This window comes from Anolis sagrei, chromosome 9 (genome assembly GCF_037176765.1).
Source record: "Anolis sagrei isolate rAnoSag1 chromosome 9, rAnoSag1.mat, whole genome shotgun sequence".
Lineage (NCBI taxonomy): Eukaryota > Metazoa > Chordata > Lepidosauria > Squamata > Dactyloidae > Anolis > Anolis sagrei.
The window spans coordinates 13,436,052-13,462,450 of record NC_090029.1 but is presented as its reverse complement, the minus strand read 5'-3'; the positions used below and the strand labels follow the sequence as shown (position 1 = coordinate 13,462,450).

The window sequence follows — 26,399 nt, the reverse complement described above, 5'->3', positions numbered from 1 at the left end:
ATTTCGTTTCCGCAACTGAGAAAAAACTGAAAATTTGTAGAACAGTGTTATTGAACAACTGGAATGGAGACGCATTTTTGCTGCCCACGTTGTTGCATTTTGCAGGGAAACTGGCATGGCAAGATTAGGGAGAGCTGGGCTGAGACTATCTCTCATCTCATCTCACGGTGTTAAATTGTTTTTTTCCCACTGGCCTGGCTCCCTCCCTAGAAATGAGTCAGGCTAGGAAAACCAGAAAGAAACAAAGGACCTGTTTTGATGCAACCCAGCACAAAGAGGCAAGGCAGGTGAGCCTGCGCTTCGTACACCCACATGGATTCTGAATTCTCAGATTTTCCAAGTTCCTCTGCTGAGATTTGTATCTAGACACATAACCACTCCTTCCTTCCTTCTTAAGGGCCTGGGATAAACAACGCAAGAGCAGAAGGATTAGGAGAGAGATTAGGATCAAGGGGAGTTGGAACCCACGCCACCCCATTATCCCTAAGCCCCTGAAACCAGGAGAACGGACGTCTCCACTGGGTCTGTGCAAATTTCATGCAATCCCATCCACTCTGTTGTTCGCAGAGTAATCTTTCTGGATTTGGGTTGCTGTGAGTTTTCCGGGCTGTCTGGCTATGTTCCAGAAGCATTATCTCCTGATGTTTCACCCAGATCTATGAAAGCATCCTCAGAGGTTGTGGGCTCTGTTGGAAACTAGGCAAATGGAGTTTATAGATCTGTGGAATAATGTCCAGGGTAGGAGAAAGAACTCTTGTCTGTTGGAGGCAAGTGGGAATGTTGCAATTGGACACCTTGATTAGCATTGAATAGCCGCAAGGCTACTCAATGCTAATCAAGCTGGCCACTTGCAACATTCACACCTACCTCAAACAAACAAGAGTTCCTTCTCCCACCCTGGACATAATTCCACAGATACATATAAACCCCACTTGCCTCATTTCCAACAGACCTCTATGCAGATACCTTCACTGATTGACTTTGGAGCTGCAAGGCTACTCAATGCTAATCAAGCTGGCCAATTGCAACATTCACACCTACCTCAAACAAACAAGAGTTCCTTTCCCCCAAGAGCGCCTCAAGAGCGCCCCTGGGCAAAATCAACGATACTGCAAATGCTTACTTTGCGTAATGGGTTGAGCCGCCCCTGTCCAGATCCATCATTGTTTGAGTCTACAGTGCTCCCTGGACGTAGGTGAACTATAACTCCAATACTCAAGGTCAATGCCCACCGAACCCTTCCAGTATTTTCTGTTGGTCATGGGAGTTCTGTGTGCCAAGTCTGGTTCAATGCCATTGTTGGTGGAATTCAGAATGCTCCTTGATTCTAGGTAAACTATAAATCTCAGCAACTACAACTCCCAAATGACAAAATCACACCCCCCCCCCCCACCCCACCAGTATTCAATTTTCAGTGTTTCAGGTATTTGTGCCAAATTTGGTCCAGTGAATAAAATACATGCTGCATATGTGATATTTACATTACTATTCATAACAGTAGCAAAATCACACTTATGAAGTAGCAACAAAAATAATTTTATGATTGGGGGTCACCACAACATGAGGAACTCTACTAAAGGGTGACAGCATTAGGAAGGTTGAGAACCACTGAGGTAGAAGAAAGGGCCACAAAAGGGAAAGCCAGCCTCAGTCACTCCACCCAGGGCCACTATTATGGATGAATGGCTCGATTATTCCCTCAGTGCTGATGCAACGAGAGAACAGAAGAAGACTAAGGGCCTTTCCACACAGCCATATAACCCAGATCACTTCTACACAGCTGCATAAAATCCCACATATGGCAGTGTGGACTCAGATAATTCAAAGCAGATATTGTGGATGATCTGCTTTGATATTCTGGGTTATATGGCTGTGTGGAAGGGCCCCCAGAATACCAAGGCAGATCATCCACAAAATCTGCTTTTGTGCAGGTACAGCTGTACCAGGAGCTCCAATTTTGTTTGCTTTGCATTGAATGTTTGTTGCAGTCTTAAGTTTCCGGGACTCTGCAGATAGGTGGCTTCTTTTGGCTGCAATCATAGGGTAAGCCACCTGTCAATTATAGTTAGGTTCCCTGGTCCTGCTCCCTTTGGGTTTTTGGAGGGAATAGGAGCCTTTTTGAGTTCAGTCCACACAGAACAGCTTTTCATGCAGGACATAATACCAAGAGCTCCTGTAGAAAATTTCGTCTTCTACAGCTTGGCCAGGGTTATACAGCCCACAGCTTGGCCGAGGACCAAACAGCCTTACAACTCCTTTGCTGAGGGACTTCAGCCAGCCATCACCGAAACCTGAACTCTTTTTCCCCCTGGAAGTCTACAAAGCTCTGCTTGGTAAGGGTCTCTTGCGGAAGCCAGAAGCAGTTGGTACCGGGTGTAGGGGCTCCACGCCAACAGAGGCAAAGACAGACTGCCCAGATTAGAAGTTAAAGATTTCCCCATTAGTTAAAATACCAGTCATGAAGATAATGCCTGTTCTCTGTGGACAAGATTGAAAGAGCCTATAGACTGTTAAGAAAGCCTTGAAATACCTGTTTGTTTTCATAAATAAAGAACGTTGTTGAACTTTTAAGCAATCTAAAGACTTTGTTTTGAGGAGGTCCAAGGGCCTTTAATCTGAGGCAGCCCCGGCATCCCGTTGGGCACACAGAATTTATGTCCTGTCTACAGTCTTATGCACAGGCCCAGCGTGCGATAGCACAGCTTTGAACTGGGCTATCTGAGTCTACACTGCCATAGAATCCAGTTGAATGTGGATTTTACACAGCTGTGTGGAAGGGACCTAAGAATGGAGAGGGTCGATTGAAACTGGGAATGAATCTAAAGGAGCCAACTCAAACTCTGTCCTTCCTTCCACCCAGAAGGATCTATGTCTAGATCTAAGGAAGTAATGCTACCCCTCTATTCTGTTTTGGTTAGACCACATCTGGAATATTGTGTCCAATTCTGGGCACCACAATTCAAGAGAGATATTGACAAGCTGGAATGTGTCCAGAGGAGGGCGACTAAAATGATCAAGGGTCTGGAGAACAAGCCCTATGAGGAGTGGCTTAAGGAGCTGGGCATGTTTAGCCTGAAGAAGAGAAGGCTGAGAGGAGATATGATAGCCATGTATAAATATGTGAAAGGAAGCCACAGGGAGGAGGGAGCAAGCTTGTTTTCTGCTTCCTTGGAGACTAGGACGCGGAACAATGGCTTCAAACTACAAGAGAGGAGATTCCATCTGAACATGAGGAAGAACTTCCTGACTGTGAGAGCCGTTCAGCAGTGGAACTCTCTGCCCCGGAGTGTGGTGGAGGTTCCTACTTTGGAAGCTTTTAAGCAGAGGCTGGATGGCCATCTGTCAGGGGTGATTTGAATGCAATATTCCTGCTTCTTGGCAGGGGGATGGACTGGATGGCCCATGAGGTCTCTTCCAACTCTTTGAATCTATGATTCTATGATTCTATGATCTGAACACCTTCTGTGAGACAATACGGCTTTCTTCCTTCTGATTAATTCATGGTTAGTAGGCTGGAGTGATGCTAGTGGGTCGCATGAAAAATGCAATGATAATGAGTTCTTGGGTGAATATTTTAATCTGGAGAATGAGATCACACCCACATTGTACATACAGATGAATAACTGGACGGGTTTTGTGGCAGCTGCACCGGAAATCAGATGAATCTAATTATGCATTTGCACCAGTAGTGTCCAACCTTTGGTTCTCCAGGTATTTGGGATTCATCCAGAAGTCCAAAGCTCGGAAATCCTGGGAGCTGAAGTCCGAAACACTTGAAGGTCCAAAGGTTATTTACTAGGGCTGGGTAACCACGGAAAAATTTGTTTCTACACTCGATTCGTTTCCAGGGAGCGCTAGCGTTTCCAAATTCTAAATACTTCCGAAATTTTGAGATTTCGAAGTTTCGTTATTTACGAAATTTCGTTAATTTCGAATCGATTCGTTAATGGCGGACGCGATTGCGCAATATGCTAAAAAAACCTCCAAATGGGACAGGGGGAACTTCTGAAGCTTCCCTCTCCCTCTGTTGTTGACTGTTGGTGTGATAAAACAAACAACAACTCTAAAACTTGCACCAGACATGCGGAAATAATTACGAAAAAATTACGAAAAAATTACGAAATAATTTCGAAATAATATGAAATAAATTGAAAAAATTGTTTCGAATCTAATTTATTCCTCACACTATTCCAAAATGGCTCAATATCAGATCGTAAGCTAATTTAAATATGAATTAATAACGAATTATGAAATTAACGAACGAAACCGCCCAGCCCTATTATTTACATTTGAGAATTAATGCAGTTTGATACCACTTTAATTGCGAAGGGTCAATACTATGGATTCCTGGGAGTTGTAGCTTGGGGAGGCACCAGCTCTCTTGGGCTTTCCGAAGAAGCTACCTCTGAACCAATTCTGTCCACCTGAGAACTGCCTTAAGTTGGAAACGACTTGAAGGCACTCAACAGTGAAGAGGAGACTGTCTAGGCCAGAGAGAGAGCACTTTCTTGGTGTCTCTCCCTCCCAGAGAGGATCGGAGCCTCCCTCCTCTGCACTCCTTGCAGTATTTCCTTGCGTGGGCTAGCGCCTTTCTCATTTTGTACCGACTCATTAGTTTTTAATTATGTTTTCCAATACTGTTGTTTTTAAAGGTACAGGGAATTGAATTTTAATAAACTGGCACTAACAAAACACATACTGTTCTGTCGCGCGCTGGGCCTGTAAAGAATTGTCTGTAGAACAGAATATGCAACCTTTGCCCAGCGGGAAGCCAGGGGGCTCAAAGAGAAGTTCTCAGACGTTTTCCACCACAAATAGTCTTTAGATGGCTTGTGAAGTAACAAAGTCTTTTATTAATGAACAATCAAACAGAAACTTCTCTTGTCTTCAGTAAAGTTAAACAAATGATTCCAGGCTTTTATGCAACTGGTAGCTTACTAAACTTGCCCAAGAAGGACAGGCAACTGTCTTCAATAACTTCTTCTTTACTTTAAATGGAAAATCCCCTTTTTAACTTCTCCCAGGCTGACTGTAATCTAATCCTTACTGATGTGGGCTCCGCTACCGGGTCGAACTGCTTCTCGAACACCAAGTGGACCTACCAGTAAAGGCTTAGATGTTCTCCAGCTGGAGTTCTTTGGTCTTTAGGGCTGTTTTCCTGGAAATTCTTTGGAGACTCTTAAGACTGTTTCCCCCCGGAAAGTTTTGGATGCTCTTAAGACTGTTTTCCCCCGGAAAGTTTTGGATGCTCTTAAGACTGTTTCCCCCCGGAAAGTCTTAAGGGTTGAAGCTTTTGTACAGGGGAAGCTTGCACAAGTCCTGTACATTAGCTTTCCTTGCTGAGACTAACTAAAAATGGCTCCCTTCCCTTCCCAATTGCCCTGAGTAAGGGGCGGGACCAAAACTTAACAATGATTGACAGGTGACTTGCCCTATGACTGCAACCAAAGGAAGCCATCTATCTACAGAGTCCCTGAAACCTAGGACTACAAAAAAACACATTTAATACAAAGCAAATAAAGTTGGAGCTCCTGGTACTGCTATACCAGCACACATACTTTTTTTAGCAGATCCAACTGGAAACCCCAGTCCTGAGCCGGCAAGCGAAATATATCCCTTTTAGGAAGACACATAGCAGCAGAGAGACTGGGCATGGCTTAGAAGTGTGCAGCCCGCAAGGAGTCCTTTTCATTTTTCTGAAATCCTTACCTGTGATGGTTTTCGACACTCTTTGAAAAAAGCCTCTAACGTGGGGTTGGGCTGAGGTTTCACGCGCCTTGTTTTCTTTATGCCCAACATATTGGCGAGAGGAATGGCGAAACATCTGAAAAGGAACAGAAGGCACCACTTTACACTTTTCCCCCTCCCAGTTGCTTATGATTCTAACAACAACAACAACAACAAAAATACTTTATTACAGTCCATGGTCCCAAAAACTTGTGCGCCAGCTGTGCCTGTACCTTGGAAAGTCTGACTTGGGCACGGTAGTTCACGCTCTAGTTACAACCCGTATAGACTATTGCAACGCTCTTTACATGGGGTTGCCTTTGAAGAGTGCTTGGAAGCTTCAAATGGTCCAGCGTTCAGCAGCCAGGTTGCTAACAGGAGCGGCACTCAGGGAGCATACTACTCCTCTGTTGCGCCAGCTCCACTGGCTGCCAGTTTGTTACCAGGCACAATTCAAAGTGCTGGCATTAGCCTATAAAGCCCTAAACGGTTCTGGCCCTACTTACCTCTCCGAACGCATCTCCTATGAACTGACTAGGACACTAAGATCATCTGGGGAGGTCCTGCTCTCTGTCCTGCCTGCATCACAGGCGCACTTGGCGGGGACGAGAGACAGGGCCTTCTCAGTGGTGGCCCCTCGGCTGTGGAACGCCCTGCCTGCAGATATCAGATCGGCCTCCTCCCTGCTGACGTTTCGGAGGAAAGTGAAGACCTGGCTGTCCGAACAAGCATTTGATTAAACAGTGTAATTGAACATAGGAATACGGAATAATGGATGATGAGACTGGATTCTGATTTCACTGTTGAGGCGCTAATGATTGTTATACGGATGTTAAATGATTTATGTTACAATTGTTTTTAATTGCCCTATACTTGTCTCGTGATGTTTTGTATCAATGTTGTTCACCGCTTTGAGTCGCCTGAGGGTTCAGAAAAGCGGTATATAAATAAAGTAAATAAATAAGTAAATAAATAAATTCTAACAGATTTCGGACTTCATCACATTGAGGCAGGGAAGTATCCGGCAGAGAAAAGCTCAGTTTTACTCCATTCTGTAATGAAACAGATGTTTTCTCTACCTTCATCACACTGTTAAATGTCTCAGTTTTCTTTCCGTATTCTTTCACTGCAGTTGCCTTCACACCGCAGAGATTCGGCCGCACCCACTATCCCTCTCCCTGCTCATTGTTGAAAAAAAACAAACCCTCCTCTCTTTTAAATCTCTACTCACGTGAGATTCTAGGTGAGATCTGAGAAATTCTGAGCATGCTCAAGTCTGTCCAAACGCTACATGATGCATGCATGGAGACATGGAATAATAATAACAATGTATTGTTGAAAGCTTTCATGGCCGGAATCACTGGGTTGTTGTAGGCTTTTCCGGGCTATATGGCCATGGTCTAGAGCAGGGGTCAGGAACCTTCGGCCCTCCAGGTGTGGTGGACTTCAACTCCCACAATTCCTTGAGGCTCGGCATTCGCCCCAAAGGCTTACCTTGGCCTCAAGGAATTGTGGGAGTTGAAGTCCACCACACCTGGAGGGCCGAAGGTTCCCCATGCCTGGTCTAGAGGCATTTTCTCCTGACGTTTCACCTGCATCTATGGCAAGCATCCTCAGAGGTAGTGAGGTCTGTTGGAAGTAGGGAAATGGGTTTCTATATCTGTGGAATGACCAGAGTGGGACAAAGGACTTTTGTCTGCTGGAGCTAGGTGTGAATGTTTCAACTGACCACCTTGATTAGCATTTAATGGCTTGGAAGTGCCTGGGGGGAATCTTTTGTTGAGAGTGATTTGATGTGCCTGATTGTTTGCTCTCTGTGGTTTTGCTGTTGTAATTTTTGAGTTTTTAATATTGGTAGCCAGATTTTGTTCATGAAAATGAAACCATAAATATGAACAAAATCTGGCTAACCCAGTATTAAAAAACTCAAAAATTACAGCAGCAAAACAACAGAGAGTAAACAATCAGGCACATCAAATCACTTTCAACAAAAGATTCCCCCCAGGCACTTCCAAGCCATTAAATGCCAATCAAGGTGGTCAATTGAAACATTCACACCTAGCTCAAGCAGACAAAAGTCCTTTGTCCCACCCTGGTCATTCCACAGATATATAAACCCATTTCCCTACTTCCAACAGACCTCACTACCTCTGAGGATGCCTGCCATAGATGCAGGCGAAACATCAGGAGAAAATGCCTCTAGAACATGGCCATATAGCCCGGAAAAACCTACAACATAATAATAATAATAATAATAATAATAATAATAATAATAATACTTTGGGACGTTTTGGAAAACAATACACCAGACATCACAATTGTGGAAAAGAAAAATGTCTGGATTATTGATGTCGCTGGATTATTGATGTCGCTATTCCAGGTGACAGTCACATTGAAGAAAAACAACAGGTAAAACTAAGCTATTATCAGGATCTCAAAATAGAACTGCAAAGGCTCTGGCATAAACCAGTACAGGTGGTCCCAGTGGTAATAATTGGCATACTGGGTGCCATGCCAAAAGATCTCATCCAGCATTTGGAAACAATAACATTGACAAAATCATGATCTGTCAACTGCAAAAGGCCAGCTTACTTCGATCTGTGTGCATCATTCAAAAATACGCTAGGGAAGTGTTCGACTTGTGATTTTGTGATACTAAATCCAGCATATAGATCTCTTTTGCTGTGACATACTGTGTTTTTGTGTCAGTAAAATAATAATAATAATCCGGCTACCTGTCCATTTTCAGGAGGTGCATGAAAATAGATACGGGGGTCTACGGGTATCCAGCCAGCAGAAACAGACTGAGGTTCAGCCAAAACGCAGAAACCTAGTCATTTCTTACTTAAAGTGACATAAATATTGGGCTTCTAGGTGACATTGGTTCAGATATAGGTTGTCACTGGCTGCCTATGAGGCTGAGAGAGTGTGAATCACCCAAGATCACCCAGTGGGTTTTGAGCCCTGGCCTCCCAGAATTCTAATCTGACCCTCAAGCATCATGCTTGATCTCACTCTCTTATTATTATTATTATTATTATTATTATTATGTTTATGTTTATCTATACCCCACTTTTTTTCAATGTAAGTATTGCCATGAAGCGGACAGTGGGCAGCCTTGCCCAAGTCTATTCGACAGGTGTTAGAGAGATGGTATTAGAGAGATGGGCCAAAACTAACAAAATGAAGTTCAACAGGGACAAATGCAAGATACTCCACTTAGGCAGAAAAAAAAGAAATGCAAAGATACAGAATGGGGGACAATGCCTGGCTTGAGAGCAGTATATGTGAAAACGATCTTGGAGTCTTCATGGACAACAAGTTAAATATGAGCCAACAATGTGATGTGGCGGCAAAAAAAGCCAATGGGATTTTGGCCTGCATCAATAGGAGCATAGTGTCTAGATCTAGGGAAGTCACCTGGAATATTATGTCCAATTCTGGGCACCACAATTGAAGAGAGATATTGACAAGCTGGAATGTGTCCAGAGGAGGGCGACTAAAATGATCAAGGGTCTGGAGAACAAGCCCTATGAGGAGCGGCTTAAGGAGCTGGGCATGTTAGCCTGAAGAAAAGAAGGCTGAGAGGAGATATGATAGCCATGTATAAATATGTGAGAGGAAGCCACAGGGAGGAAGGAGCAAGCTTGTGTTCTGCTTCCTTGGAGACTAGGACGCGGAACAATGGCTTCAAACTACAAGAGAGGAGATTCCATCTGAACATGAGGAAGAACTTCCTGACTGTGAGAGCCGTTCAGCAGTGGAACTCTCTGCCCCGGAGTGTGTTGGAGGCTCCTTCTTTGGAAGCTTTTAAACAGAGTCTGGATGGCCATCTGTCAGGGGTGATTTGAATGCAATATTCCTGCTTCTTGGCAGGGGGTTGGACTGGATGGCCCATGAGGCCTCTTCCAACTCTTTGATTCTATGATGTGGACAGCCATCTTTAACAGTCCATCATGGGAAACTGAAAGCTGAAACTTTCCTGTTCACCGAGCCTTAGCATCTTCAGTTTAGGAGGCAAAGCTAATGGCCAATCTAGCAGGCTGGATTCTGGGGCTTCTTGTTTCTTCCCTTGTGCCCTATGTTTTGAAGCACTGTTCCTGATCAGAAACCCTTGGACATTGCTTCTCAGGCTATCAAGTGGGTCCCCAGGTGTTTTGGCCTTCAGCTCCCAAAAATCCTAACAGTTGGTCAACTGGCTAAAATTTCAGGGACTTGTAGGCATTAAATGTTTGCCTTCATGTTTGTGATTGCTGGAATCTATCCTGAGTCCCCATGGGGAGATAGGGCAGAATACAAATAAAGTATAGTTGTTAAGCTGCTCTATTCCAACCCAGTGATATAGCCTTAACCAGGGCCGTAGCCAGAAAAAAAATTCGGGAGGGGTTGAAATTTTCGGGGAGGGGGGAGTTGAAAATTTCGCAGTGGGGGTGTTGAAACCTGCCTCCTAGCTCACGCTGAAGCAAAGAGCACAGCAGGGGGCAGAGCAGCCTTCAATAGCCTGCAGCTCCGCCCTTGTCAACCACCTCCACCAAGTCTGGCCTCCTTAATGAGAGCATTCAACATCCCCCCCCCCCCCCCAACTTGGTAGCTTCACTACTGTTCTGTCGTGCGCTGGGCCTGTAAATAGTTGTCTTTAGAACAGAATGTGCAACTTTTGCCCAGTGGGAAGCCAGGGGGCCCAAAGAGAAGTTCTCAGAGGTTTCCACCACAAACAGTCTTTAGATGGCTTGAGAAGTACAACAAAGTCTTTTATTAATGAACAATCAAACAGAAACTTCTCTTGTCTTCAGTAAAGTTAAGCAAATGATTCCAAGCTTTTAGGCAACTGGTGAATTCCTAATCTTGCCCACGAAGGACAGGCAACTGTCTTCAATAACTTCCTCTTTAAAGGAAAATCCCCTTTTTAACTTCTCCCAGGCTGACTGTAATCTAACCCTTACTGATGTGGGCTCCGCTACCGGGTTGAACTCCATCTCGAATGCTGAGTGGACCTACCAGCAAGACAGTAGATGTTCTCCAGCTGGAGTTCTTTTGTCTTTAGGGCTGTTTTCCTGGAAATTCTTTGGAGACTCTTAAGACCTTTCTCCCCCGGAAGGTCTTAAGGGTTGAAGCTTTTGTACAGGGGAAGCTTGCACACATCCTATACATAAGCTTACCTTGCTGAGACTAACTAAAAATGGCTCCCTTCCCTTCCCAATTGCCCTGAGCAAGGGGTGGAACCAAAACTTAACAATGATGGACAGGTGACTTGCCCTATGACTGCAACCAAAGAAGCCACCTATCTGCAGAGTCTCTGAAACCTAGGACCGCAAGCAAACATTTAATACAAAGCAAATAAAGTTGGAGCTCCTGGTACAGCTGTACCAGAACAACTAAATCGGCTATTGAGGCAAGTAATGACAGTGTGAATAAATTGCTAATATTTGCTTCAGATAGTGCTTGCAGTTCTGGAGGGACTCTTGATTTTTTGCATCTCATAGACTTAGCATGGGGATTTGGTTAACCAGTTAAAATTCATGAGTAAACCAGGTTTTTTTAAAAAAATCTGAAACATTTCGCGGGGGGGTTGAACCCCTACCCCCCCCCCTCGCTACGGGGCTGGCCTTAACCATAAACCGCTGTGTCACAGCCAGTGATTTAATACAGACCCATTTCCTGTTTCTGCATCCATATTTATACTCTCGCTTTTCCCAGCCTAGGAAACTAGTTTAAACAAACCGAGAGAGTGTCTTACCTTTCGAGAAAGAACCGAATGGCCAACATCACGAAGGCATATGGGATCGTGGCTAATAGCTGCTGTGGTTTGGGAAAAACGTATCCATCGTGGTCTTTGAAGTTGGCCCAGGAACAATTTTTGGGCATCCACATGTCCTCCCACCAAAACCAGTTGTTCAAGACCGTGAGTATATGTTGCATTGTCACTAGGAAGAAAAGAGGAAGCAAGTCACCCATGTTTGTCAATCAATTGAATGTAGTCTCCATTGACATCTATTTATTTTATTTATTTATTTCGGGTACTTCTACCCTGCCCTTCCAACCCCCTAAGGGGGACTCAGGGCGGCTTCCAACCGGCAAATGTTTGATGCCTAAAATTCAACACAATAAAATACATAATAACAATAACTATAAACAGTTAAGGAGCCCCGGGTGGCGCAGTGGGTTAAAGCACTGAGCTGCTGAGCTTGTTGATCAAAAGGTCGCAGGTTCGATTCTGAGGAGCGACGTGAGCTTCCGCTGTCAGCCCTAGCTTCTGCCAACCTAGCAGTTCGAAAACATGCAAATGTGAGTAGATCAATAGGTACCGCTCCGGCGGGAAGGTAACGGCGCTCCATGCAGTCATGCCGGCCACATGACCTTGGAGGTGTCTACGGACAACGCTGGCTCTTCGGCTTAGAAATGGAGATGAGCACCACACCCCAGAGTCAGACATGACTGGACTTAATGTTAGGGGATTACCTTTACCTTTACCTATAAACAGTTAAAACATTACATTAATACAATAAAAAGCCAGCCTGGTGGCCATCGTTTTGCCAAGTCCGTAATTAATAAATTCATTCCGCTTATCATAGTCCGTTTCCAAAGCTTTAGTTGTCCTTGTCAGTCTGCCAGATTACCCAAAGGCTTGGTCCCATATCAATTTCCTTCTGAAAGAGAGGAGGGATGACGATGATCTAATTTCACAGGCAGGGGGCCACCACCGAGAAGGCCCTGTCCCTCGTCCCCGCCAATCTCATCTGTGACAAGGGCGGGGCCGAGAGCAGGGCCCCTCCAGAAGATCTTAAATTCCTAGGCGGGATGAAAAAGGAGATACGTTCGGACAGGTACGATGGGCCGGTGCCGTATAGGGTTTTATAGGTCTATCATGGTTTGCATCGTTTATTTGGGTGCTCTTTAAGAGATGTATATTCTGCTTTCGTCCTCCTCCTCCTCTCAAAAGGAGCCATTCAAACCAACTATTTCTTAAAGGTACACTCACCAGCTGCTAAAACATATTTGTAACACTGGCAACAATACAAAGAATTATTACCATCTGGCAAGAGGTACAGGGTGACAAAGGAAAAGAAACAGATTGAGAGGTAGCTTTTAAAAACTTGACTCTTTGAGCAAGCATTCGGAACCCCGGAGTAAACAGACAAACTAGAGATGGAAATTGACCCAGGAACAGCCAAGACAATGTAACGGATGAAGATTTGAACGAGAGGACATAGTTTCTTTTAAATTGTTTATTATGCACTGTCGTTTATGTTTAATTGCACTTGATGTTTTTGCTTTATTAATGTATGTATTTTGTTTCGGCATCGAATTGTGCCGACTGTGTATACCGCCCTGAGTCGCCTTCGGGCTGAAATAGGCGGGATAGAAATAATGTAAATAAATAAATTTATCCTACAACTGCAGCAACTGGACTGTGCTCTTACCTACAAGAAGCATTGCCTGAACATCAAGTAAAAAGTGGGTGCTAGAAACAATATCATACGAAAGCTGACTGGCACAACCTGGGGATCACAACCAGATACAGTGAAGATGATGCAGAGCATCTACCCCCCCTCCCCCCCCAAGTATTTGTAGTTCGCCAAGGGCCGGACCATGGATTCTGCTGCTTCCTGACCCAGCACACATAACTGGGTTCCTGTTTCCCCTCTGTGAATTCTCTGGCTTGTGCACTGGACCCTGGCCCCTGATCAGGGAAATGTAGTTCTCCAAAGGACATTGCCCCACTCTCCACCATTTGCGGATTCCTTGCGGACCTTTCTGCCCTCACTGATTGACTTGATGCCCTATCATCATGAACTTCCTCCACGGACTCAAAAGCCAAGCCGCTTGGGAAGCATGGCCCCCGCCTGTGGGTGCATGCCCTTGTTGCAAAGGATCTTACCTCAGGAACTCTGCTGATTGCCTTTATTAATTGCTGTGGGTTTTCTAATAAACTTTACTGGGATGGGGATCTTTCCTATGAAATCTATGAGTTATGAAAGACTGTGAAGAATATATATATGAAGTATATGATATGTAATGAGATGAAATGAAATGAGATGTACCCTCACCCTCCTTCCTTACTTTCCCCCCCCCCCTTGAACTTTACCCTACAAAAGAGTATGTGACCTGGGGATTACAGTTTAAGGAATCCAATTTCCTTGGAAGAAACTCCATTCATATTGACATTGCATGGATAAATACTGGCAAATCTATGGCTTTGTTTTCAGAGTCAGACGAACAAAAGCCAGAGGTTTTGTCAGCCAAAAGCCCGGAAAAACAGACTGATTAAATCAATCATGGTGTTTGTGTATGCTCCCTTGTGTCAAAGGATCTCCTTTGCCTACAGGGTTGAGATCCAGACACCATCCATAGCCTCCCTTTTTGCTCATACACATCTTTTATCAAGACCCAGGAAATCCCTTGTTCTCCCCATCCGCCTCCCTGCCGTGAAGAGACAAAAGGTGTTCCATCAGCTGGCGGTCGCCTCCCAGGCATTCCGCCCCTCTGCGCTGTCAAACTAGAGCCCGCCTCCTGGCCGCTGATTGGACAATCTCTGGAGGCGCTCCAAGGGCTCTGATTGGCCCTCTGGAGGCAACAGCGGCCGGCGATTGGAGGGAGGGTGGGACCAGCGGCCAAGCCCCCTCCCAGCTGTTCCGGAGCCGGCCAATCAGGACAGAGGGAACTGACAGGAGGCGGGCGGGGGATTCAAACCGGGATTTCTTTGTTTTGCCTGTATAAATATGCCTGAAATTCACTGTACTGTATGCTTATAGAGGAAATATCCCTGTAATGCATCCTTTTCAGCTGAATCGCTAAATAAACGCCTCGGTCGTAGACTTCTCTTCAGCCTCTGGCGAGATTGATCTTCAGTAACTTTGCGTCTTCTTGAATTGGCATCCGCTGGCCGCTCGCCAAGGTCAGGACCCCATTCGAGGTCCTTTGGGTCTCCCCTCGCTGGGAGAACCCCCCAAAAGAGCTCGATATCATTTGGCTTTACCACGAAGGGACTGCTGCTTGAGGTTCCAGACTAAATTATAGCCTAAATTCTCAAGCAGGCGCCTTGGTCTGATTCTTTGGGCCAGCAGCGAAGGAGGAACGGCTTGGGAAAAGAGGCGCCTCTCCCAATTCGGACTTTCATTTGACCAGCTAACCAAAACTACAAATTCTCCCGCAGCCACTTCCTCCCAAGCTCTGACCTAGGGTTTCAGCACAAAGGAGCGCCAGGGAAGCCTTGATCTAAGGACTTCCAGGAAGAGGAGCGACCGACGCGGAAAGGGGGGAAGAAAACGTCCGGACGGGTAAGAGATCAACCACGGGCTGCCTTGGCTGCCAGGTGGGAGGGGATTCTAGGTTTTCTGAACCAGCTTCGGAGTCGGCCCACTGGGGAGGGATTCTCTAGGTCTCGGTAACAAATTCCTGGCGGGGGGTAGCGAACATCCACGTTTGAGGCCTGGAATAGCAACTCAGCTCGCTTTTGCGGACTTGGCTGGAGCTACGCTGGAAAGGGAGCCCTCCCCTTTCGGACTGCCTAGCTGTCCAAGTGCTGATCGCCTCGAGCTCTCCTGCTAGGGGACCGTTCGGGCTCTAGCCTGCCTTGCGGTTGGGGGGGGCTACCCTGATTAACCACTTCAGTGTGGGGCTACCAGGAGAGATGGGCGCATGTTATTCTGGGATCAAACGTCCTGCTTCATCAGAAACATCTTTTGGGAAGATACTGGCGGAATGGGGCAGGGTTGCGTCGCCGACGCAGGCCAGTAGGGTAAAAATCGCATGGAGAGGTGGCCCTCCAGGCCCTCAGCAGGTGGAGTTTCGTGGCCCCTCATGGCAGTCGGATCGCTGTGAGGGGGCCAAGAGGACCGAAACCGCCTCTGCCTCATGCTTTTTGCCATGTGCCGGAGGGAGGTGGAAGGGGGGGTAGTTGTGGCCAACTCCTACCATGCAAGGGGAAGGTAACAAAGCCCCAACCCCCAGGAAACCCCCTCCAGACCCCTTCACCCTCTCCCTTTTGGAAGAAATTGCTTGTTCCCCTACCATCCCATTCCCATTTCCCTTTACCCAATCTCCCTGACTCCTTCCTTCCCCTCCCAACCCCTCCATTTCCCTATTCCCTATTTATGATGCATTTATATGCCCCTCTGTTTGTTTTTTTTCACTGCTCCTTGAGGAAATGATCAGGGAAATTCTTTGCTCTCCTCCTCTCCTGCTTTCTCCTGTGCCACCTTTTTCCTTCCTTCAGATGGAAAAGGGAGGCATTGCTCATTCCCCTCTTCACCAAGCTACTACATCCCTTTCTTTCAAAAGCTGAATCTTCAGTGCCTGTTTATTTATAATAAACAGTGTTTCCCCTCACCAGGAGAGACCCCGCCACTGATGTGACTCAGCTGCCTTGCAAAAAGTCTCTCTCTCGCCTGGTTTCCCTGACCCAAGAACTCTCTTCCTCTCCCCTTCTCTTCTGTGCAACTACAAAACCCATTTTTCAGGGGCAGTCACCAATGTCCCTGCCTTTCCTTTGTTTTCTCTTCACTCTCCAACTCCCCCTTTTTGCTTTCAAACCCCTCCTCCCTCTCTCCTCTTGCAAACAAAGGGAGGTGTAGGGGGGGGGGACCTTTTTCCTGCTCCTGTTTCCTTTTGCCAAGTAAAGTTTGCTGGGTCTCTCTCTCTCTCTCTCTCTCTCTCTCTTCTCCCTCCCCTCCCATCTTCTAAGAAGCCAGCATTCTGTGAATTTTTTTTCCCTCTATCCCCCAGAGGAATCCTGCTGCTCCCTCTTACCTCCTTCTCCAAAAACCTAAGGAAGGGATGTTCCAGAAGCATTCCCTCCTGACGTTTCACCCACATCTATGGTTAAGTCTCTCTCTCACACACGCAGTCCCTCGGACGCTTTTTTCCTTCCTGGCCCTTCCTCCCTCCCCTTTCCCTGAGCGCATGTATGTGTATGTCTAAATTATCCCATTAACTGCCTTAAATATGAAGGGGGCGTCGAGGTCCAGGGGTCCCCTCTGCACAGTGAAGAGTCCCAGATCGAACTGTGGGACCCATAATCCACTCCTGCCACTGAGGACAACTACCTGGGTGAGGTGAACAATGGGAGGTCTGTGGACTTTCCTGTGTGGAACCCAGATGGCACAGGAGGATCCCACAGAGAGCAGGACCAGACCCCATGCCGCCCAGAAGAGACAGCCCCTCCTAGAGGCTGATCTGAGCCCCCACGGGGGAATGCCATCGCAGGAGGAGCAACCAGGATCCCACAGCAACTGCCATGAAGGAAGGAGGCCCTGCCCGTTCCAGAGGCTGTGCAGAGGAGTGGCCCAAAAGGAGACCACTGACGTCCCCACTAGGTATGAGAGTTTTTTTCCCTTTTGTTTCCCCACTAACTACCCTTGGGCTGGGAAAGGGGGGGGTGGGAGGGGGCTGTAAACCTTCTTTCTGACTGTCCTAGACTCTACCCCTGAGTCTCTGTGATGATGGAGAGCCGGACCTGTCTGCGGTCACCAGGAGGCGCCACGCCAGAAGGAGTAGCCAGACTGTGCCCCATCTTCTCCCTCCCCCAAGCGCCAAGGGAGGAGCCAGCGCCCCCAGGAGGCCTGAGGACCACTGCCAGATGGGAGAATTCCACCGTGTGCTATCCTTCTTCATTGGGAACTCACTCGGGACTCCTGAATGCTCCATGCTGGCTGCCATCACAGACTCCATCATCCCCTGCCTCCACCGTCTTCGCCTTCTTACTTCAGTCTTTTTTTTTTTTCTTTTCCTCCAACCCAAAGGACATTCTGCCACTGGTCTCTCCCACCCGGCTGGGTCCTGCTGTTGTTGCTTGAGTTGGGCCCCGAAATAATCAACAGAATACAATCTAATCAGTCTAGAAAGAGGCCCTGGGTGCTTGGGGGGGGATTGTCGAGGCTTGAGGAAATGAGTGTAACCATTTCCCAGCCTCGAAGGGAGGATTTGATGCAGAGCATCTACCCCCCCCCCCAAGTATTTGTAGTTCGCCAAGGGCCGGACCATGGATTCTGCTGCTTCCTGACCCAGCACACATAACTGGGTTCCTGTTTCCCCTCTGTGAATTCTCTGGCTTGTGCACTGGACCCTGGCCCCTGATCAGGGAAATGTAGTTCTCCAAAGGACATTGCCCCACTCTCCACCATTTGCGGATTCCTTGCGGACCTTTCTGCCCTCACTGATTGACTTGATGCCCTATCATCATGAACTTCCTCCACGGACTCAAAAGCCAAGCCGCTTGGGAAGCATGGCCCCCGCCTGTGGGTGCATGCCCTTGTTGCAAAGGATCATACCTCAGGAACTCTGCTGATTGCCTTTATTAATTGCTGTGGGTTTTCTAATAAACTTTACTGGGATGGGGATCTTTCCTATGAAATCTATGAGTTATGAAAGACTGTGAAGAATATATATATGAAGTATATGATATGTAATGAGATGAAATGAAATGAGATGTACCCTCACCCTCCTTCCTTACTTTCCCCCCCCCCCTTGAACTTTACCCTACAAAAGAGTATGTGACCTGGGGATTACAGTTTAAGGAATCCAATTTCCTTGGAAGAAACTCCATTCATATTGACATTGCATGGATAAATACTGGCAAATCTATGGCTTTGTTTTCAGAGTCAGACGAACAAAAGCCAGAGGTTTTGTCAGCCAAAAGCCCGGAAAAACAGACTGATTAAATCAATCATGGTGTTTGTGTATGCTCCCTTGTGTCAAAGGATCTCCTTTGCCTACAGGGTTGAGATCCAGACACCATCCATAGCCTCCCTTTTTGCTCATACACATCTTTTATCAAGACCCAGGAAATCCCTTGTTCTCCCCATCCGCCTCCCTGCCGTGAAGAGACAAAAGGTGTTCCATCAGCTGGCGGTCGCCTCCCAGGCATTCCGCCCCTCTGCGCTGTCAAACTAGAGCCCGCCTCCTGGCCGCTGATTGGACAATCTCTGGAGGCGCTCCAAGGGCTCTGATTGGCCCTCTGGAGGCAACAGCGGCCGGCGATTGGAGGGAGGGTGGGACCAGCGGCCAAGCCCCCTCCCAGCTGTTCCGGAGCCGGCCAATCAGGACAGAGGGAACTGACAGGAGGCGGGCGGGGGATTCAAACCGGGATTTCTTTGTTTTGCCTGTATAAATATGCCTGAAATTCACTGTACTGTATGCTTATAGAGGAAATATCCCTGTAATGCATCCTTTTCAGCTGAATCGCTAAATAAACGCCTCGGTCGTAGACTTCTCTTCAGCCTCTGGCGAGATTGATCTTCAGTAACTTTGCGTCTTCTTGAATTGGCATCCGCTGGCCGCTCGCCAAGGTCAGGACCCCATTCGAGGTCCTTTGGGTCTCCCCTCGCTGGGAGAACCCCCCAAAAGAGCTTGATATCAAAGACACCTGCCCTTGCGCTGTGCTACTACGCTGCGTAGTATGCATGCCCAGTGTGGAACACATCTCACCACACTAAAACAGTGGATGTGGCTCTTAATGAGACATCCCGCATTATCACGGGGTGTCTGCGCCCTACACCACTGGAGAAATTACACTGTCTAGCCGGTATCGCACCACCTGGCATCCGCTGGGAAGTGGCAGCCAATAGTGAAAGGACCAAGGCAGAGACATCTCCAGCTCATCTCCTGTTTGGGTATAAGCCAGCACATCAACGACTTAAATCCAGACATAGTTTTCTAAGATCTACAGAGACACTCGCTGGAACACCTCAGCAAGTGAGAGTCCAAAAGTGGCAGGCTCAAACCCAGAACCTCAACCAATGGCTGATACCAAATGAGAGACTCCCCCCTGGGCACACAGAGGACTGGGCAACTTGGAAGGCGCTGAACAGACTGCGATCTGGCACCACGAGATGCAGAGCCAACCTTCAGAAATGGGGCTACAAAGTGGAATCCTCGACATGCGAGTGCGGAGAAGAGCAAACCACTGACCACCTGCTGCAATGCAACCTGAGCCCAGCCACATGCACAATGGAGGACCTTCTTGCAACACCAGAGGCACTCCAAATGGCCAGATACTGGTCAAAGGACATTTAATCAACTACCAAACTCACACATTTTGTATTTTCTCTGTTTGTTTGCTTTGTTCTGTTAAAAATGTAATATAATTGACTGGCTGCCCTGACACGAGAAATAAATAAAATAAACTCTATTGAACTCCATGACTTCACACTGATGTAACATTGGGGGATGTGCAATAGTGATTAGAACGTGGAAGTAGGAATGTGTTGCTTTTGTGATGTGTGCTGGGGAAAGCATTTAATTTTGTGGTGTAATAGTATGAGAATAATGCTATTCCATTCCACTCCACTCCATTCTATTCCATGTATTCGTGTAAATACCTGGTGCTGCTTGCATGTCACTGGGACCACTGCCTGCCTACTTTCCCCTTTCTCCAGCTCTGAGAAGGAAGGCCTTCCTTACAATGTCTCTGGCAGACGGTGCAGGGTGTTGCACTCTGGCCTGGATTCACCTTTGCACCACACAAAAGTCCAGTCTTACTAACTAAACAGTTTATTGAAGAAAGCAAATATAAAAAAGGGGGGGAAAGGACAATTGGTCATTTCTCTCTCTCTCTCTCTTTTTTTAAAAAAAGATCACAATAGAAACTGGTTTGCCAAACGTTTAAGCTTAGAACAGATTTCTCTTTCTTGCCAGCTTGTAAAACAGAGCAGGCGGAACCTCATAGCAAACACCTTTGAAAGGTTCTCATTCACAAGCAGCTGACGCTTGGATAATGAAACAGGGCTTTAAAAAGAGGCATTTTTGGACACATATTATAAGATAAGATAAGGATCCCTTAAACTTGCCATTCACAATGGTTGGCATGTGTGTTAGTGATTCAGCAAATGAACTTTTTTTAAAAGGTGAGAGCAAATGTATTTTGAAAAGAGGCGCCCAAAAGAAACTTTTAGAAGGGGCGTAGTGAAGTAAACAACACCATTTGAATATTTGGAAATGTACAGCATTCCAATCATTACGTCAGGTGAGATGCACCCAAAGGATCACATTTGAAAGTGTTTCCTTTCTGCAATAACTTCATTCCAAGACCCAAACGATTCCAAAGACTCAGCTCTTATTATAATACTAGCTTGGGGACCCGGCACTGCCCAGGTTATTTGAGAAAGGCATTGTGTGGCAAAGGTGTTCTTTATCAGTTATCAATTAGTGAAGGTACTGCGAATCCCATCATGCATGGTCCATCCTCCTCTAAATAGCCCCTGGATGTAGAGTGGGTTACGGTGACTGTGTGCCAAGTTTGATCTTGCTCTGTCATTGGTGAGGGTCACAGTGGTCTCATAAAGTGTGTGAAAATACTGCAAGTCCCATCATCTGTGGTCCAACCTCCTTGAAACTGCACCAGGATGTAGAGTGGGTCATGGGGGCTGTGTGTGCCAAGTTTGGTCTCTATCGGACGTTGTTATGGGCTGCAGTGGTCTGTGGGAACTGAAGGGTGTGAAAGTACTACAAATCCCATCATCCATTGACCGTCCCCCATCAAACCTCACCAGGACATAAAGGGGGTCATGGGGGTTATGTGTGCCAAGTTTGGTCTTGATTGGTCATTGGATGAGGGTCACAGCTGTCTCGAGAAGTTAGTGGATGTACTTCAAGTCCCATCATCCATGATACGCCCTCCTGTAAACTGCAGTAGGATGTAGAGTGGGTCATAGGTGCTCTGTGTGCCAAATTTGGTCTTTATTGGTCTTTGTTGGGGGCCACAGTGGTCTGTGGGAACCTGAGGGTTGGAAAGTACTACAAATCCCATCATCCATTGTCCGTCCTCCCCCAAACCTCACCAGGACATAAAAGGGGTCATGGGTGTTATGTTTGTCAAGTTTGGTCTTGATCATTCATTGGATAAGGGTCGCAGCGGTCTCGGGAAGTGAGTGGAGGTACTTCAAGTCCCATTATTCATGGTCTGCCCTCCTCCAAACTGCAGTATGATGTAGAGTGGGTCATGAGGGCTCTGTGTACCAAGTTTGGTCTTTATCAGTCTTTGTTGGTTGCCATAGTGGTCTGTGGGATCAAATGTATGAAAGTACTACAAATCCCATCATCCTTTGTCCGTCCTCCCCCAAACCGCACCAGGACGTAAAGTGCGTCACGGGGGTTATGTGTGCCAAGTTTGGTCCAGGTCCGTCACTCACGCAAGTCTCTGTGGCCCTGTGGAAGTGAGAGCCAATCAGAACGCTGCCACATACACATACACTTACACCCTTCCACCCTCAGCATACATACAAACATTCACTTTTATTATATAAATAGATAGATAGTGTTATTACAACGTCTGAAACCATGTTTCTAATGAAGAGAGGAGACACAGACAACCTGAGCAACTCTCGTTCTATGACACTCCCCTCGCAACTATGTAAACTGTTCACAAGGATCCTGCTACAAAGAATAATATCCCAAGATGTGGAAATCAACAAGGAAGAAGCAGGCTTCAGGTGCAGCCACTCCACCCTCAATGACATCCACACAGTCAAAAAGCAGTAAATATTGAGTTCTGGTTTGCCTTGCTTTCATTGTTTACCAAAATGCCTTCGACTCTATTGAGATCAATGCTATCCTTAGCCCTCAGCACCAAGCCGGCGTAAATCCAGCATATGTATGTGAACCTCATAAAAAACATCAGTATAGGGTGCACAACAGATATAACACTTGTCAGGAGTGTGTCACATCAGAATCATAGAATCAAAGAGTTGGAAGAGACCTCATGGGCCATCCAGTCCAACCCCCTGCCAAGAAGCAGGAATATCGCATTCAAAGCACCCCTGACAGATGGCTATCCAGCCTCTGTTTAAAAGCTTCCAAAGAAGGAGCCTCCACCACACTCCGGGGCAGAGAGTTCCACTGCTGAATGGCTCTCACAGTCAGGAAGTTCTTCCTCATGTTCAGACAGAATCTCCTTTCTTGTAGTTTGAAGCCATTGTTCCACGTCCTAGTCTCCAGGGAAGCAAAAAACAAGCTTGCTCCCTCCTCCCTGTGGCTTCCTCTCTCATATTTATACATGGCTATCATGTCTCCTCGCAGCCTTCTCTTCTTCAGGCTAAATATGCCCAGCTCCTTAAGCCGCTCCTCATAGGACTTGTTCTCCAGACCCTTGATCATTTTAGTCACCCTCCTCTGGACACATTCCAGCTTGTCAATATCTCTCTTGAATTGTGGTGCCCAGAATTGGACACAATATTCCGGGCGTGGTCTAACCAAAGCGGAATAGAGGAGTAGCATTACTTCCCTAGATCTAGACACTATGCTCCTATTGATGCAGACCAAAATCCCATTGGCTTTTTTTGCCGCCACATCACATTGTTGGCTCATGTTTAACATGTTGTCCACAAGGACTCCAAGATCTTTTTCACACGTACTGCTCTCGAGCCAGGCATCCCCCATTCTGTATCTTTGCATTTTGGTTTTTCTGCCTAAGTGGAGTATCTTGCATTTGTCCCTGTTGAACTTCATTTTGTTAGTTTTGGCCCATCTCTCTAATCTGTCAAGATCGTTTTGAATCCTGCTCCTGCCCTCTGGAGTATTGGCTATCCAGAGTATTGGTGTCGTCTGCAAACTTGATGATCATGCCTTCTAACCCTTCATCTAAGTCATTAATAAAGATGTTGAACAGGACAAGGACCAGGACAGAACCCTGTGGCACTCCACTCATCACTTCTTTCCAAGAGGAAGAGGAAGCATTAGTGAGCACCCTCTGGGATTGTCCATTTAACCAATTACTGATGCACCTCACTGTAGTTTTGCCTAGCCCACATTAGACTAGTTTGTTTGCCAGAAGGTCATGGGGGACCGTGTCGAAGGCCTTCCTGAAATCCAGGTACGCTACATCCAAGGCATTCCCCACATCTACCCAGCTTGTAACTATCAAAAAAAGAGATCAGATTAGTCTGGCATGACTTGTTTTTGATAAATCCATGTTGACTATTAGCGATAACCGCATTTGTTTCTAAGTGTTTGCAGACCACTTCCTTAATAATTTTTTCCCGAATCTTGCCTGGTATTGACGTGAGGCTGACCGGACGGTAGTTGTTTGGGTCATCCTTTTTTCCCTTCTTGAAGATTGGGACCACACTGGCCCAATTGAAGATGGGCAGGGCAAAGGGCACGAACACAAGGCAACCAATAAAGGACACGTTGACTCACAACCTGGAGACCAAGAGACCACCAGTGGCCCTGGGGCAGACCTTACATTCAATGGGATGAATCCATGGTTAAGCTTTGAATGCGATTTTCTGCTTCTTGGCAGAATGGGTTTGGACTGGATGGCTCTTCCAACTCTAGGGTTCTATTATTCTATTTGGCCAGAAATGGAAAGGCACAGGATTGCATATTTTGGCAAATGGTAGATTTGCGTGAAGCCTAAAGGAGTAGACTGACAACCAATTGTATAGGATAGGGTAGGATTATTACATTTTTTTAAAAAAAAAAGATGCACACAGAGGCTGGACTTCCCAGTATACTGGACTTCCCAGTATACTGGCTAGAATCCTGCCAATGACTGACTCTAGAATCAATACCATTCCTCTTTCTAGGAAGGCTCAACCTTCTAGCAAGATGCACAAAGTGGCATTCTAATTATGGTTGTATGAGGAGTGCCACTACCTGTCAATGGATGAACAGAAGGAAGAGCCACCCACCAAGCCATTGATTGCAAAACAGCCCAATTTGGGACATAATATACTCCTGGAGTTGGATGAGACTTCAAGGGCCAAATGGTCCAACCCAATTTTTCTGCACAAGAACACACACTCAGAATACTCCTGGAGTCTTCATGGACAACAAGTTGAACATGAGCCAACAATGTGATGTGGCAGATCAAAAATCCAATGGGATTTTGCGCTGTGTCAAAAAGAGTCTAGTGTCCAGATCAAGGGGAGAAGTCCTGATGCCTTTCTATTCTGCTTTGGTCAGACTTCTTATTCCAGACTCTGTCCAATTCTGGGCAAAAATTCAAGTGAGATATTGACTGTAAACTGGAAGAGGGCAACTAAAATAATCAAAGGTCTGAAGACCATGAGTAACATCGCTGAGGAGCATCTTAAAGAGCTGGGTCTGAGAAAATTTCATGGTTCCAATATAGACAGATACGAGATTGCTTCAAAAAGGACGAAAAGTTAGGCTTCGAGGAACAAAAGATATTTAGGGATACAATAACGCAGACAGAAAAGAAGGTAATAACGATGATATACAAAAAACTACGAGAATGGAACAAGGAAAAAGAAGAAGAAAACGAACACATGGAAAGGTGGAAAGAAAATATTGGAAGAAATCTAAAGAGAGAGGAATGGGAAGAAATTTGGATAAAGAAACTGAAATACACATACACAACTGACCTAAAGGGGAACTGGATAAAAATATCATATAGATGGTATATAACCCCGCATAAATTAGGAAAGTGCTATAAAAACATTAACACAGAGTGCTGGAAATGTAGAAAGAAGGAGGGTACCTTTTTCCACATGTGGTGGACTTGCGAAAAAGCAAAGGTTTATTGGAAGAAAATACATGAGACAATACAGAAAATGCTGGATATAAAAATACATTTAACACTGGAATTATTCTTGTTGGGCATGACGAAACCAAAAATGGAAAAACATGAGGACAAATTATTGTTTTTGCTAACAACAGCTGCAAGAATTCATTATGCTAAATTATGGAAACTAGAAAAAATGCCAGATATAGAAGATTGGTTACAAAAAGTTCTCGACATTAGAAACATGGACAGACTTATATATCTACTATCTAGATACAAAGACACTCCGACAAAAGAAACAAACTGGACGAAAGTAACAGACTATTTAAAAGGGAAAAATTATAAGATAATAATCTAAAATAATTGAAACAAAACCTCATATGATAGAAGGAGAGAAAGGTTTAAAGAAAGAAAAATAGAAGAAAGAGGAAAGGAAGACACCTCCATCACGATACCCAGGAAGTCCAGAGGATCTTCACTGTTTTTTACTTTTTTGAATATATATATTTTAACTTTATATATTACCCCTTTTTTCTCTTTATTTTTATCTTACTATTTCCTACTTTCCTATCTTCTTGCAAATATTCCCCCTCTTTCCCTGTAACTATATAAAATACTTAATAAAAATTATATATTTTTTAAAAAGAGCTGGGTCTGTTCAGCCTCTGAAGAGACAGCTGGAAGGAGACATGAGAAAAACCATGTATAAAGAGGTGAAAGGTAGTCCTAAGGAAGAGGGAAAGACTTGTTTTCTGCTCCCTTGACAATTAGGACTCAGAGCAATGGCTTTGAATTACCGCGAAAGGAGATTCCACCTGAACATAATGAGGAAGAACTTCCTAACCATAAGAAGAGCTGTTCAGCATTGGAACTCTCTGCCTTGGAGTCTGGTGGAAGCTTTGAAACCAGTGGTTCTCAATCTGTGAGTCTCCAGATGTTTTGGCCTTCAACTCCCAGATATCATAACTGTCAGAATTATTGAAGGTATGAATGTGAGTTTTTCAATGTGTTTCTATGAAATTAAGAATGGGTTAAGATGTAATTCAATATGGATTCTGTTATGTTAAATTGTGCATTAGAAATACTGTGAGAAGCAAAGAAGCAGAGAAAAAGTAACCTTGACAGAAGTAAGATAACACGTTATCTGGCTGGGAAGAAATAGGGAGGATCCGGCGAGAGAAGTGAGATAAGCAGATGTTCAGAAAACTGT

At 45.7% G+C, this 26,399-nt stretch overlaps 1 protein-coding gene across 2 annotated transcripts in view; it reads right to left on the bottom strand.

The window, feature by feature from the left end:
• CERS3 (ceramide synthase 3) overlaps window positions 1-26,399 on the bottom strand; it is a 103,576-nt gene that overhangs the window by 64,374 nt on the left and 12,803 nt on the right. For both annotated transcript variants that reach the window (XM_060755667.2, XM_060755666.2), the window contains exons 2-3: window positions 11,465-11,651; window positions 5,710-5,824 (exon numbers count right to left, since the gene is read on the bottom strand). In XM_060755667.2, coding sequence (XP_060611650.2) covers window positions 5,710-5,824; window positions 11,465-11,646 — 297 coding nt within the window. In that variant the 5' untranslated portion in view covers window positions 11,647-11,651. The remainder of the gene's footprint in view (window positions 1-5,709; window positions 5,825-11,464; window positions 11,652-26,399) is intronic.